This window comes from Cavia porcellus, unplaced genomic scaffold (genome assembly GCF_034190915.1).
Source record: "Cavia porcellus strain 051 isolate PalLab524CR breed Dunkin Hartley unplaced genomic scaffold, mCavPor4.1 scaffold_14, whole genome shotgun sequence".
NCBI lineage: Eukaryota > Metazoa > Chordata > Mammalia > Rodentia > Caviidae > Cavia > Cavia porcellus.
In genome coordinates this window covers 65,733,053-65,746,926 of record NW_026947497.1, presented here as the reverse complement: position 1 = coordinate 65,746,926, position 13,874 = coordinate 65,733,053, and the positions used below count along the sequence as shown (strand labels likewise).

At 51.1% G+C, this 13,874-nt stretch overlaps 1 protein-coding gene across 8 annotated transcripts in view; it reads left to right on the top strand.

Moving 5' to 3' along the window:
- The window catches only part of Parl (presenilin associated rhomboid like), a 31,406-nt gene extending 19,038 nt beyond the window's left edge, over positions 1–12,368 (top strand). For 4 of the 8 annotated variants that reach the window (XM_003477049.5, XM_063261128.1, XM_063261127.1 and 1 more), the window contains 5 exons: positions 212–361; positions 2,320–2,390; positions 8,740–8,841; positions 8,933–9,030; positions 12,056–12,368. In XM_003477049.5, the coding sequence (XP_003477097.2) occupies positions 212–361; positions 2,320–2,390; positions 8,740–8,841; positions 8,933–9,030; positions 12,056–12,167 (533 nt within the window). In that variant the 3' untranslated portion in view covers positions 12,168–12,368. Of the gene's footprint in view, positions 1–166; positions 362–2,319; positions 2,391–8,739; positions 8,842–8,932; positions 9,031–9,200; positions 9,456–12,055 lie in introns of those variants that run through there. The other 4 variants (XM_063261130.1, XM_063261124.1, XM_063261125.1 and 1 more) reach the window with 4 other exon arrangements.
- The last annotated feature ends 1,506 nt before the right edge of the window (positions 12,369–13,874 follow it).

Genomic DNA, 13,874 nt, shown 5'->3' with positions numbered 1-13,874 from the left:
AGAAAGAAAAATGCTCTCTTAGGCCAGGGATTTAGCTCAGTGGTATAAGCGCCTGCCTGGGGAATACACAGTTGAGAGTTGGATCCTAGCATCAGAAAAAGGGAAAGGAGACCACTCTGGGAAGCCTTCTCATTGCCTGCTGTTGTTGCTCCCTGTGCTGGTTCAGTTGTGTGGGGCGGCTGAGCCGGCTGTGTTCTCCCCAACCCCCCAGAGGTCCTCTGCGTGCCGATGTTGCTGTCGTCCTTCAGTCACTTCTCCCTGCTCCACATGGCGGCAAACATGTACGTTCTGTGGAGCTTTTCCTCCAGCATCGTGAACATCCTGGGTCAAGAGCAGTTCATGGCAGTGTACCTGTCTGCAGGTAAGAGCCTCTCCCTCAGGCCCTGGGACTGCAGATACCCCTAGCTCTCCAAAGAAAGCACAAGGGGGCGGGGCGTGGTGTGGTGCTGTACGCCTATAATCGCAGCACTCAGGAGGCTGAGGCAGAAGGGTCACTGTAAGTTCAAGGCCAGCCTTGGTTACACAGTGAGTTCAAGGCCAGTTTGGGCTACACAGTGAGACCCTGTCTCAATAAAACAGGCCAAAGGGAATGATTAGAGTGGAAGTGCCGAGGACACACTTGCCTCTCATGCTGTCTGCAGAGAAGGCTTCCTCAGACTGGTGGCACTGTTCACCTCCTTGTTCCTTGCTCCTTGCTGTGCAGGTTTTTTTCAATGAGTTGCTTGGGTGTGCTCAGTTTTAAATTAGTCAGGATTGGGGCTGGGGATTTAGCTCAGCGGCATAAGCACCTGCCTTGCAAGCAGGCAGTCGTGAGTTCGATCCCTGGTACCGATAAAAACGAAAAAGACAAAAAAAAAAAAAAAAAAAAAAAAAAAAAAATAAATTAGTCAGGATTGAGCCGGGTGTGGTGGCTCATGCCTGTAATCCCAGCTCTGGGGAGGCTGAGGTGGGAGGATCGTTAAGAGTTCGAGACCAGCCTGGGCTACAAAGTGAGCTCAAGGCCAGCTTGAACTGCATAGCGAGACCCCATCTCAAAAAAAAAAAAAAATTAGAATAAGCAGGAAATGAGCTCAGCATGCCGTCACTGGCTCCCTGCACCTCTGTTTCTCTAGCTCAGGCCTCTATTTTATACTTAATGGCTCCCAGACCTCCAACTACCGCAGTCATCCAGTTCTCTGTGAAATCCCCTGGAGCGAGCTCCCTTCCCCGTCCTTGGCTTGCAGAAAGCTTTAAATCAGTGGCATCCAGTGTGAGTGTCGGGATAGTAAAGTGTGTTCTGCCCTGTTTTGCATGGTCAAGTGTTGGCTTGGGGCCGCTCCCTGGTTCTGGTCCTGTGTGTTTCACCTAGGACATGGTATAGTAGTGTATGATTCCAGGTCAAATGAACCATTGCTCAGGTTTAATTTCCCTCACTTACTTGTAAAATTTATTTGAAAACAAATGCAAACATTCATTTCTAAAGTCCTATATTGCTTAAAAACTGCGTCTGGCCGTTGTGCCGTAGGGCAGAAAGCACTGAGCTCATAGAGACTGCAAACTGGGCTCGGAGCCCATTCCTGCTGGCAGCTGTGTGGGGTGGTCGGAATCACCACACCTTTGGGGGCGGGATGCTACTTTCCATGGCCAAGCGCGTGAGAAAAAAGAGTGTCAGCTGCAAAGCTGGAGTGGATGCTGCTTTAGGTTAATTGATGACTGATGCGGGTATAGCAAGTCCTTCAAAGCTAGATGCCAAGCAGTCTTTTTAGGATACAGTTCTTCCCCCAGCGCTGGTTACATGGTCGTAGGAGAAGCCACTCATCCCTGTGGCACAGGAAGTCGCTTCACAGTGAGCCACACTTAGCTGCACTGAAGTGCGGGGCCTGACAGGTCCTTTAGTGGAAGGCCTTACCCCAGAGACCGAGCCAGCCCAGAATGGGCATTTGCCATAGCTGCTGGGCTTGGGCGCCAGCCTTCTTGTCCTGTTACCCAGTGAAGATGATGACTGGGGTAAAGCGAATGACCCTGTGACAGTCAGCAAAAAGCGTGGTGGGCAAGGCTTTTCTCTCTCTCTAAATCAGTGACAGTGATGGGAGCATCATGGAATCTGACCCTTTACCTGCATGGAAATCAGGAGTAGGAACCATTTTTTAATTTTGTCTTTTGTTTGTTTTGAGACAGGATCTTGCTGTATGGTTCAGGCTGGCCTCAAACTCAGCAATCCACCTGCCTCAGCCTCTTGAGTGCTGGGATTACAGACTGATGTCATCATGCCCAGCTAGGAATAGGAATCATTTTTATACCTTACTTCTTACAGCTGTTGAAATATAACTTATTTCTTAGGTGTTATTTCCAATTTTGTCAGTTACGTGTGTAAAGTTGCCACGGGAAGATATGGACCATCACTTGGTGCAGTAAGTATTTGTGATTTTAAATTCGTTTTGCAATAATCATATACTTACAGAAAAGTTAAGAAAGTTTCCATATGTTTTTCACCCCAGTTTTAACATCTTACAGAGCCACAGTGTAACTGCCACAATCAGGAGATTGACAATAAAAAGCTATTTCATGGTCTGCATCTCAGTTGTGCACTTACTCATTTATGATGCTAGTTTTCAGGCTGTAGGGTTTAAGCACTGAACATCTATGAGTGCTGCCTGGGGTGCAGTTCAGACCAAGAGGGGTCCTGCCAAATAGCGAGTGTCTGATCCTGGAAAGCATCGGGCCTCATCCAGCTTTGGAAGCACTAATTGCAGATTGGAATCTGGTACTGCCTTGTGTGCACAGTCAGTATTTGAGCATCTGGGCTGACGAGACCACCAGCACTGTGACCAGGCTCTATGGGGGTACCTTTTTGGGGCAGGGGTACTGGGACTCAAACTTGCTACCTTTCACTTGTCAGGCAGGCGCTGTGACACTGAGCTGTAACCTCTGGCCCTAGCTTTTTTTTTTTTTTTAAGTGCGTCTTGAGTTTAGTGGCAGTCTCTAGATGTGGAAGGCTTTAATATTTCTTTAATGAGTGTGCATTCAGTCTGCGTACATATAGATACTAGTGCATTTGAATATATTTGAGTAGGAGGTTTCATATTTAAAGGAGCTCTAGAAAAGTTCAATTCTGGAAAAGAATGTAAGATAGTCATCTCATAATTGGTGTATTCTTCAGACCTGTGTATACTCAATCTTCCTAATGAGGCTGCATCTCACCTCCTGACCTACCTGCTTTCCCAGTCACCCCCTTGATCTGAAATGTTTGTTTTCTCTCTAAGGTTTGACTCTGGTATAATTTCTCTATTCGTCTCTTTCTCTACCTTGTCTCCCTGAGCACCTGGCTGCATGAAGCCGGTGAAGGCCTGTCAGGCCACCTGGAAGCAAACTTGGCTTCCAGTTCAGTTAGCTGAGAAGACACACATCCACCCATGGAGGCTCCGAAGCCCTAGCTGTGCAGCTGGGAGGGTATTGGCCATGCCCATGGGCAGCTGGTACTCTCAGGGTGACAAAAACAGAAGTGCAGGCCTAAGGATGCAGCTTTGGGGTGTCTGGAGGTGGGGTGGGATGGAGACCACGACCCAGTGACTTCTGGGACATGGAGCAGCTGTTGGTGTGCCCCTTTCTCCGCATGAGATGTTCAGAGTGGTACTAGAGAGCTGGTCACTGAGGGATTTCACACAGTGCTTGTGTTCTTTCAGATCAGCTCTGAGAATTCCATTTGCTTCATTTTGGAGGAAATTTTAATTGTGTTGGGGTTTTTTTCTCTGAGAAAGTAAGGTTTCAATTTGATTTCTTCTGGGATTTGAGTTGTACTTTCCAGCATTTATTTAAAAGGAAACCCAGGCTGCTAAGGTTGTGCATAGGCCCTGGGGCTGCTGCTCAGCTGTCAGTGGCACTGCCATCTATGCCAGATCCAGCACTGTCCGGCTGATAGATTTGGGGCAGGTGTGGAATGTGGAAGCGCCAGCCGGAACTGATCTCCCAGAGTAGGTGCAGACATGGTGACCTGGCAGGTTTTATAAGAATTAAGCAAAGCACCCGTGCGTCGGTCCTCACAGCCTTGGAGGTTGCCGTGCCCCAAGTGGGAGGTGGAGTAGAGCTCTGGGAATGGAGATGTGGCTCCATGTTGCGAGCAGAGGCTATGCTTCAGGGAGTAAGGATCAGAGAATCCCTGCCGTACCACACAGGACCAGGTTGGGGAACAGACGGTAGCCAGTGACCCTAGACCTAGACACAGTGCAGGAATCCCACTGCTGCCGTGCTCCATGTCCTAGGAGTGTAACTGAGGTCACTCTTGGCTTGTGATTCTCCCTGTTCAACCTGGGTACTGTGTTCTCTTCATCCATTTAGCTAAAATCAGGCCTGGAACTCTGTTCTCCAGAGGGCTTTCTGCTTGCTTCTGTCCTCCAGTTACCCCATCCCGCCCTCTGCACACTGCTGGAGCTGGTTTCTGTGTTTGGCCAGCAGCCAGCTGTGTATTTACAGGCTCTGGACATCCGAGCTCTCCAGGATTCGTAATATGTCTTAAGGTTCTAGTAACCCCTGTAACACAAGGTCATCCTGTATTCGGAAGCAGACTTCACATAGAAGACACTGAGAAAATAGCTGTGCACAGCGGTACACAGCTGTAATCCCAGTACTCTGGTAGGCTGAGGCAGGAGGATTGCAAGTTCCAACTCAGCCTGGTGACTTAGCAAGAACACCCAGCCTCAGAATTGCAAAGAGCTGGAGGTGTAGCTCAGTGAGAAGGCCCTGGGCTCAGTTCCTAACATCCAGCGGGGGAGGGCGTTGATGATTGAAAGATGTAAATGGTGTTTTATAGAAATAATATTTTTAGGGGCTGGGGATTTAGCTCAGCGGCATAAGCACCTGCCTTGCAAGCAGGCGGTCGTGAGTTCGATCCCTGGTACCAATAAAAAGGAAAAAGACCAAAAAAAAAAAAAGAAGAAATAATATTTTTAATATAAGCGTTCTTTTTATTGTTACTGTTGAGAGATTGGGGTTTAACCCAGGACCTTTTACTTTGAGTTGCATCCCCAGCCTGTTTTTGGTTTGTTTGTTTGTTTTGAGACAGGGTTTTACCAAATTGCCCAGGCTGTGCTTGAATTCATAGTCTTCCTGCTTCAGCCTTCCAGAGGGCCAGGATTAGAGGTACCACAGTGCCTAGGGGCTCCTTTTAAAAGTTGTTTCTGTCTTTTATTTTAACATACAATTTATAAATAATTTAGAATTTATAGCACCAGATGTGGTGGCGCACTCCTATAATCCCAGCTTTTGCGAGGCCTCGGAGGCAGGAGGATAGCTTGAGTTTGAGGCCAGCCTGCACTACATAGTGAGACCCTATCTACAGCACCCCCTTTCCCCCCAAAAGTCAAATCTTACAGAAAAGTGGCAGAAACTGGGCATGGTGACGTACTCCTGTAATCCCAGCACCTGGGAGGCTGAGGCAGGAGGATTGTTGTGAGTTTGAGGCCAGCCTGGGCTACACAGTGAGTTCAAGACCAGCCTAAATTACATTGCAGAAACCTAGTCTCAAAAAACAAACTTGTAGGAAATACTTTGAAGAAGTAACTCAGGGCTTTGAGTACCAAAAGGGCACATATTTAGAATCCATAATTTGTTAAGTTTTGACAGTAGATACCCATAAACCCACAGCACCCTCAATCAGAAGCATGTTCCCTATTCCCAGAAGTTTCCTGGTTTCCCTTTGCTGCCCCTGCCCTCCCCCTCCAGCCAGCTTTCTGACCTCCTGTGAGGATGGGAGGTGTGCAGACAGTCGCAGTGCGGCTTTCACGCACTGTTGTGGCTCCGCTTGGCACTGCCCGCCCGAGGCTGTCCTGTGGTGCCTCTGCGCGGCGTGCCAGTCACGCCCGGGAGAGGTGCTGCCGTGCCTGCACTGCCAGCTCTGGGGGCTGAAGTGAGAGGATTGCCAGTTTGAGGCCAGCTGGGGGACTTAGTGAGATTCCATCTCAAACATGATAATGCTTTTCCTGCACATTGGTGAATAGCCTCCATTCCACAGGGAGACGGGTTCAATGGCCGAGCGCTTGGGTGGTTTCTCGTGTTTTGGCCATTATTAAAAAACTGCGTGAGCGTCTGTGGACAGCTCTTCATAGATACACGCTTTCATTTCTCTTGGTTTAACGCCTACGAGGGCAGTAGTCAGGGCATAGAGTAGCTATGTTGAGCGTCTGAGGATCTGCAAGCCCTTTTCCCGAGTTGTGTGCTTCCCCGGCACCGAGGCGGCTCCTGGCTTTCCCTGAGGAGCTCAGTGCCGGTGAGAGCAAGGTGCGGCTGGAATCTTTGCTTTCCTAACAACTGATGACGTGTGTCATCTGCGTGCCTCTTTGCTATCTGTGTATCATCTTTGAAGCATCCCTCAAATCTACCCATTTAAAAAAGAAGTTTTTAACAGTATCTTAACAGTATCTTTCAAAGAGTGTTAAAATTTTTCATTTGCAAGGCCAGGGATTTAGCTCAGGGGCATAAGCACCTGCTTGGCAAGCCTGAGGTTGAGTTCAATCCCCGGTACCAACAACAACAACAACAACAACAAAAAGATTTTCATTGTGTGTAGTCTTTATTATGGGTCCTGCATGTAGTGTCACAGGAAATTTTTGTCTACACCACGGTTACAATGAATTTTCTCCTCTTTTTATTTTAGGTGCCTTTTACTTAAAAAATAAATAAACCACACAAACTCCTGGGCTGGGGAGGTAGCTCAGTGGCACAGTGCCTGCCTCGAAAGTGTGAGACCAAGAGTTCGATTCATGGCACCAACCCCCCCCCCCAAAATCTTTCAAAATACTCATTAATTTTAAACATTTTGCCACATTTCACTTAACATTTTCTGTCCGTGTTTATTTTTCTGCACCACTGGGAGCTACTGCTTACTCCTCTGTACTTGAGCGTGGATCTGCTAAGAATACAAAGACCTCCCATGCTGCACAGAGCCGTTACTGAGTGATAAACTCGGTAAATGCTGACAGACGTACCCCAGCGTTTACCAGGCAGTGCACCTTGTGGTTTGTCTGTCTCCCAGTGGTGCCCTTTGGGGTTCCGTGTCCCCTGAGGTCTGTGCTGTCCTTAGTTCTGGGAGCTGGGCCATGGCCGCAGCCTCTGCTCCTCTCCCGGGCTAGGGCTCGCCTGCTGCCCCGTGGCCGGATCCAGGCTCAGTGTTTGGGGTGGGAGTGGCCCAGAAGTACGGTGTCCTCAGAAGTCACCCAAGAGGGGCATGGTGTCTGCCCGCCTTCTGCGGGGTAATTTCTGGGAATGATTAAGGTCAGCCCAGCTTCTTGGCTGTGCAGAGACTCAGTAACTGGGAAGAAGGCACTTCGGGGTTACATGAGCATCATGTCCCCCCTACCCCCCCCCCCAGGGGGGTGGCTGCAAGCCTTTGAAGCGCTGCAGCCGGTCACTGAGGCCCAGCATTGTCCTCTGGCTCTCCAGTTCTTTTGTGATGTCCTTTGATGTTCTGATGTGCTATCCGCATTTAATCCTCACCTTCTCAGTCTCCCATTGGTGACAGTTTCTTGTCTTTCCTGACCTTGGATACTTTTTTTTTAAAATTTTTTTTTTGGTCTTTTTCTTTTTTATCCGTACCGGGGATCGAACTCCTGACTGCCTGCTTACAAGGCAGGCGCTTATGCTGCTGAGCTAAATCCCCAGCCCCAACCTTGGATACTTTTGAAAAATGGCAGGAGCATTATTTGTGGAATGTCCGAGGGTATTTGATTATTTTCCATCAGACGCCTGAGGTCCATCTTCTACTCGTTCTCCAGCACTCCCTTGGGCTCAGGTTTCTCTGCCAGGCCAGGTGATTACCTGGCCAGTCTGGTCACCCTTGTGCGCACAGCTTGATGGCGTTCGTTACTCTGGTCTCACATAGCTCTCTCTCCCTGAGCACGCTGCTTCTCATTGGGACTGTCACCGTTATTCTTACCTGTTCGGTGTCCTTCCGGGCACACTGGGAGCTCCAGGAAGGTGGGACTTCTCCCTTACTGCTGTCTGCCGTAGAGTGGGGCTCGATGATTCCCCTGAAACTTAATGTGAGCTCGGGATTATGACCCCTCCTCAAGTGTGCAACCACCCAGAGGAATTGGTAGCATGGGTTTTTTCCTTGTTGGTTTTTTTTTTGTTTGTTTGTTTATTTTTTTTGAGATAGTGGCCTAGGCTGGCCTTGAATTTACTGTGTAGCCCAGGCTGGCCTCGAATTTTGATGACCCTCCTGTCTCAGCCTCCCAAGTGGTGAGATTAAGGATTATAGTAGTGTGCCATCATGCCCGGCTCCATATCTGACGCTGAGAGAGACTGAATTAATATAAAAAGATGCCACGTGGACACTAACAATTTAAATGGCAACAATTATGTATGTGACCGGGAAAAAGTGTAAGAAAAAACACACAGTGAAGCGGCCAAGCCGCAGGTCCCAGGATGCGGCTCTGCAGGTGGTTGGGGCAGGCGCCCTTCCACAGGTGGACCAGCCCTGGGGTGCTGAGAAAGGACCCCACCAACCGAGGGATGAGGAGGGCACCCATTCCCTCACCCTGGCATTCATCCCAAGCTTTAAGGAAAACTTTCTGTCTCTGTGAAGTCACATTTCTAGTGACACTGAGAGTCTGGTGTTACACTTGGAAGAGATGCCGCTCGGGTGGCCGTTGTGGGTGGTGATTGTGCACTGTGCTGAACGATGCTGGTGCCGAGGACCCCATGTCCTGCTTGGTGGGTGGGGCTGGGAGCCTCTGTCCTGGTCCCCACCGGCTCTGTACCTTGCAGTCGGGCGCCATCATGACCGTGCTGGCTGCTGTGTGCACCAAGGTGCCAGACGGGAGGCTCGCCATCATCTTCCTGCCCATGCTCACCTTCACGGCCGGCAGCGTGAGTACAGGGTGCCCTGGCGTGGGGGCTGTGCACTACCCCAGTAGAACCGAGGGGTGTGCCACTCCTGCTCTCTGTCCCCCACCCACAGGCCCTGAAAGCCATCATTGCCTTGGACACTGCAGGAATGATCCTGGGCTGGAAGTTCTTTGATCATGCAGCACATCTTGGGGGCGCCCTCTTTGGAATGTAAGTTGGGGGACCGCCAAGGCTAAGCAGCTTCCTGGGGTGGGAGGCCAGACCCAGGCCCCGAAGCAGGAGCAGCGGGGCTGGGAGGGAGGAAGACACAGCGGCAAGGTCACCAAGGACCCGCCTCTGCTCAGCCATTGGCATTGACCTTCCCCCCACCATTACTGTAGTCACCCCAGCTGCTGAGAGGACAGAGCCTGCCTGCGCACCAGCTTCGTCCCCTCAGGCCCTGTCACTCTGCCAGCCGAGTCACACAGCTGTGCAGATGCTGAGCTTGTGGCATCGAGGGCAGTGCTGAGCACACCCAGCCTCTGGGCTCTGCCTGGACCTCATCCTTGGGCCCTGGAGCCCCCACAGCACGGTTGTCATCTGCTGGCTCTGGTCTGAAAGGCCTGTCTTTCCTTGCATAAATGCTGTCACCTGCCCTTTGTTTTGCCTTTGTTTCGTGACAGTGGGAAACTTATTTTTTAATTTTAGAAAACAGAAAAATCTATTCTAAGTGACGCTGATTTCTCCCACCAGTGGGTGGGGGAATTAAATGTCATTATTCCATTTATAATTTCAGTGGTGATTACAGAAGCACATGTGTGTGCTGCAGCGTAAGGGCAGCGTGGTATAAATAGTGCACGTTGACCTGCTATTGCAGCAAGAAACAAAGATGTTCAAGAGGGGTTTGCTTCCCAAGCTCTAAATTTATCTGGGAATTCATGAAGGGTCTTCTCCCCGGAAAGGGTTTATTCTCCTGAACTATAAATAGATGGCTTTTTCCATCCTGCAGAAAACTGGATCAAATGCATTGCAAAATTCAGGACCTAAAAGGCAGGAATCCTTTTGTTTGCTGCTTTTAATTTCAACTCCTTTTCATCGGTTAAACTTGTTACAGTCAGAATTTTTTTTTTTTTTGTCTTTCTGAGACAGGGTCGTACTATGCAGGCCTTGAGCGCACTTTGTAGCCCATTCTGGTCTCAAACTTGCAACAATACGCCTGCCTCAGCCTCCCAAGTGCCGGGATTACAGGTGTGTCACCATGCCCGGCTACTCAGAATTCATTTTTTTCTTTTTTCTTTTTTTTTTTTTTTTTTGGTACTGGGACTCAAACTCAGGGCCATGCACTTTGCCAGGCAGGTGCTGTGCAGAATTAATCTTTCCTTGAAAGTGAATTTAGAAATGTTAACAGGCTAGTCTCTTTAATTTGTTTGAGGTACTGGATTGAACCCAGAGCCTTTGCATTGAGCTATAGCCCTCCCCCGCTTTCAGTTTGAGACAAGGTCATGCTAAATTGCCCAAGCTGGGCTTGAATTTGGGATCCTCCTGCCTCAGCCTGTCAAATGCTGGGACTATAAGCCTATGCCACCATGCCCGGCAGGTGATTCAGTTCTTACAAGGATTTTTACCATTGCATTTGAATGTCAGGGTGGTCTTTTTTCTGTTGTTATAAATTCATTAAAGAACATTACTTTAGGCCCAAAGAATTTTGTTGCCTTGCCTAATAAGCCACTTTTTCTCCCCCAGTACTGGGGATTGAATCCAGGGCTTTTGCACTGACTTGTATCTCCATCTCTTTTTTCATTTTTATTTTTGGTAAAATTTTGTTAAATGGCTCATGCTGGGCCAGATTTTTTCATTCCTGCCTCAGCCTCCTAAAGTGCTTCGATCACAGAATGAGCTACCATATGTGGCTTGATTTCCGTATTATTCAGTGTTTTCTTGAAAATTTATGTGTTTTTTGAGAAAACTTTAATTCAATGTACGTTCAATCCCATTTTAACTGTAGTTAATATTAAGATTCAAATACAAATCCAATGCCTTATTTAAAAATGTTCTCAACATTTAAAAAATGTTCACACTGCTGTTTTGACACCAGTTGGTGACACCAGTTGCAGGCAGATGGAGCCACATTTTCAGGCAGGTGTCTGGCTGTGGGTAAGACCACGCAGTGCAGCCTCTGCTTGGGGGAAACCGAACCACAAAGAAAGGTTTCAAGAAAGCAGGCTTGGGGCTGGGGATTTAGCTCAGCGCCATAAGCACCTGCCTTGCAAGCAGGCAGTTGTGAGTTCGATCCCCGGTACCGATAAAAATGAAAAAGACAAAAAAAAAAAAAAAGAAAGCAGACTTTCCTTAACTGCCGCTCCAGATCAGGTAGTGCAGACTCCCCAGCCTTCCCCACCCCTGCACCTCGGCTTGAGAGTCCCTGAGAGGCGGTCAGCTGGCTGCCTGCTCGGAGCACAGGTTTCTCCCTGTGAGGTGGATCCAGCTCCTACCCGTCCCGGGGCTTCAGGAGCTGGGGCTCACAGCCTCGGCTGCTTCCTAGCAGGAAGATGGGAGCCAGGTGGGCCACACACGCCTGTGATCCCAGCAGTGTGGGAGGCTAAGGCTAGAGGACCCCAAGTTCAAGCCCAGCCTGAGCAACTTCATGAGGTCCCCCCCCCCACCTCTCAAAATTTAAGAAACAGGAAAGGCTGGAGCCACAGCTCACTGTGAAGGCCCTGGGCTAAGTCCCTGGTGTCAGAAATGGACAGGAATGGGTTTCAGTCAGAAAGAGTGGGTGAGGTTTGGGTGAGCTGGGTGGGGCTGGGGAATGACAGGCGTGGAAGTCACTGGAGCCATCGCCGGCCCCTGCTGCTGGGGACCCTCCTGACACTTGTCCTGGTGAAGAGAGCTAGGCTTACGTGAGCTGCTTTGGGTCTGATCTTGACTGACCTGAGTGTCCTTCCTGCATTGGATGGTGATGCCCACAGCAGCGCTCACCGTCCCTGCCCTGTGGGACAGTGTGATCTTGTTTTTGTGTTAAGACAAAGCCCCTGCTATGTAGCCTGGGCTGGTCTTGAACTCGCAGCAGTCCTCTTGCCTCCTGAGCACTGGGATGACAGGTGTGTGCCACCGCGCTGGGTTTGCAGACTCATTTATTAACGTTAGATAAGCAGTTGCTTCAGTGGGGTCTGTGGGGAATGGCAGGGGCCACCCGGCCAGTCCCCGCCCTGTGCTGTGCTGTGCTGCCTGAGCTGAGCCGGGTCTGTCTCCCCAGATGGTACGTCACCTATGGCCACGAGCTCATCTGGAAGAACAGGGAGCCGCTGGTGAAGCTGTGGCACGAGATGAGGACTCAGGGCCCCCGGAAAGGAGGCGGCTCCGAGTGAAGCCCACGTGGATGTTCTGGTGCATGACTTCACCGCGGGCGGGCTCCCGGGCCTGGAGGGCCGCCTCCTGTCCTGTCCTGCCTGGAGGGCACCCGGCACTGCCACCGCTGCCTCTGCTGCTTCGGCCTCTGGACCGTGTCCCTCTTGGCTCTGGATGCAGGTGGCAGAGCTGTGGAATAAAGGTTTCTGGCCCTTTTGCAACCGGTGTGCTCTGTGTTCCCTGGCCCCTCCTGGCCCACCCAGTGCTATCTGTGCCTGGCCCTGTCCTGGGCCGCAGCAGGGGACCCATTTCCCTGAGTCTTCACCTCCGTCAGGAAGCAGCTCACACAGAAAGCCAGTTTAAATTTTGCTTTTCTGGGTTGAAAGTGTAGCCACCTGGAGGAAGTGACTGGGATAATCCCGACCTCCCGGACTGTAAGGATGTGTGCCTTGTCCTCCGGGATAGCACTACAGAGGGACATGGCCTGCGAACCCTCGTCCCTCGTCATCTGTGGCCGCCTTTGGGAGATGCTGTGGCAGTGGTGCGGCCTCCTAGGAGCTGTGTACATGGCTGCCCGGAGCCGCCTTCCTGCTGCTCACAGCCCCCTCCCTGGTGCTCCTGAGTACCAGGGGCCCTGTGGCCAGCTGGGCAGGACGTGTTCAAGAGGTGCAGCAGGGACCGAGCCACACAAGTTCCTGTTTTGCTGTGTCCTAGGTGGAGGGAGAGGCAGTGGAGACGTCTCTGCCATCCCGGCTTGTTGATGGGGCAGGAGGGCGTACCTGTCCCTGGGCCGAGTCTCTGTCTGTCTGTCCGTCCCCTCCCTCAGGTCTCTGACAGGCCTGGAGTAAAGAGCCTCCCCCAGCCGCCTCAGCATGACTTCTTCGCTGGCCTTGGTCCCTGACCACTGTGGCCACTCGGGGTCCCAAAATGTGTCCTGGGTGCTGTCTCCTGCCGACTGACCTGGTGGGGCCTCTGTGGCTCACGGCCCTCCAGGTGGCTTTAGTCCTGTCCGGTCTGGTAGCTGTCATCTGTGTTGCCCCTCTGTGGTCAGCTCTTCAGGGCCAGCCTCGGCCAAGCAGGAGCACGCAGGGCTTTTGAACTTGTTTGGTGAGTGGAAATAGAGCAGAGGCCGCGGGCGGGCACTCGCCTGGCAGGTGCAAGGCCCTGGTGTGCAATAGTCCACTATGGACCGTGGCTTAGATTCAGTATTTTAGTCCTGAGCTTCATCTGCTGGGTTAAGTTAACCCAGGGCCTGGTGTGTGGGGTGACAGAGCATGGAAGGGAGCTGTGGGCTGGGGAGCCAGGGCGGGGTCCCTTGGGTGCAATTCTGGCCACCAACTCCTGAGCAGGGACCCTGCGGCTTGTTGGTGCCAGAGACTTCCTGAGCTCAGTGGCCCACTATTCCTGTACCCCGGCTCTCACACTGCGAAGGGCTCCTCCTCTGCCTGCTGGGTATGTGGGAGATGATAGACCGGCCGAGCACCCAGGCCTGCCGAGGTGCAGGCTGGATCCTTGCTGAGCACACTGCAGTGGTTACTGCTGCGAGCAGGGCCACCTGTGGCCCTGTCACACTTGGAGTTGTTTCTGGTGCCCTGGCCATGATCACCAAACTCCAGCCTGGAGAGGGACGCAGAGTCGGCACTGTACGACAGCCCCGTCTGCAAGGTGGGGCAGGGTCTTTGAGCTCTGCGTCCCAGTCCCCCTCTCCTCACAAAGCCCTGGACTTT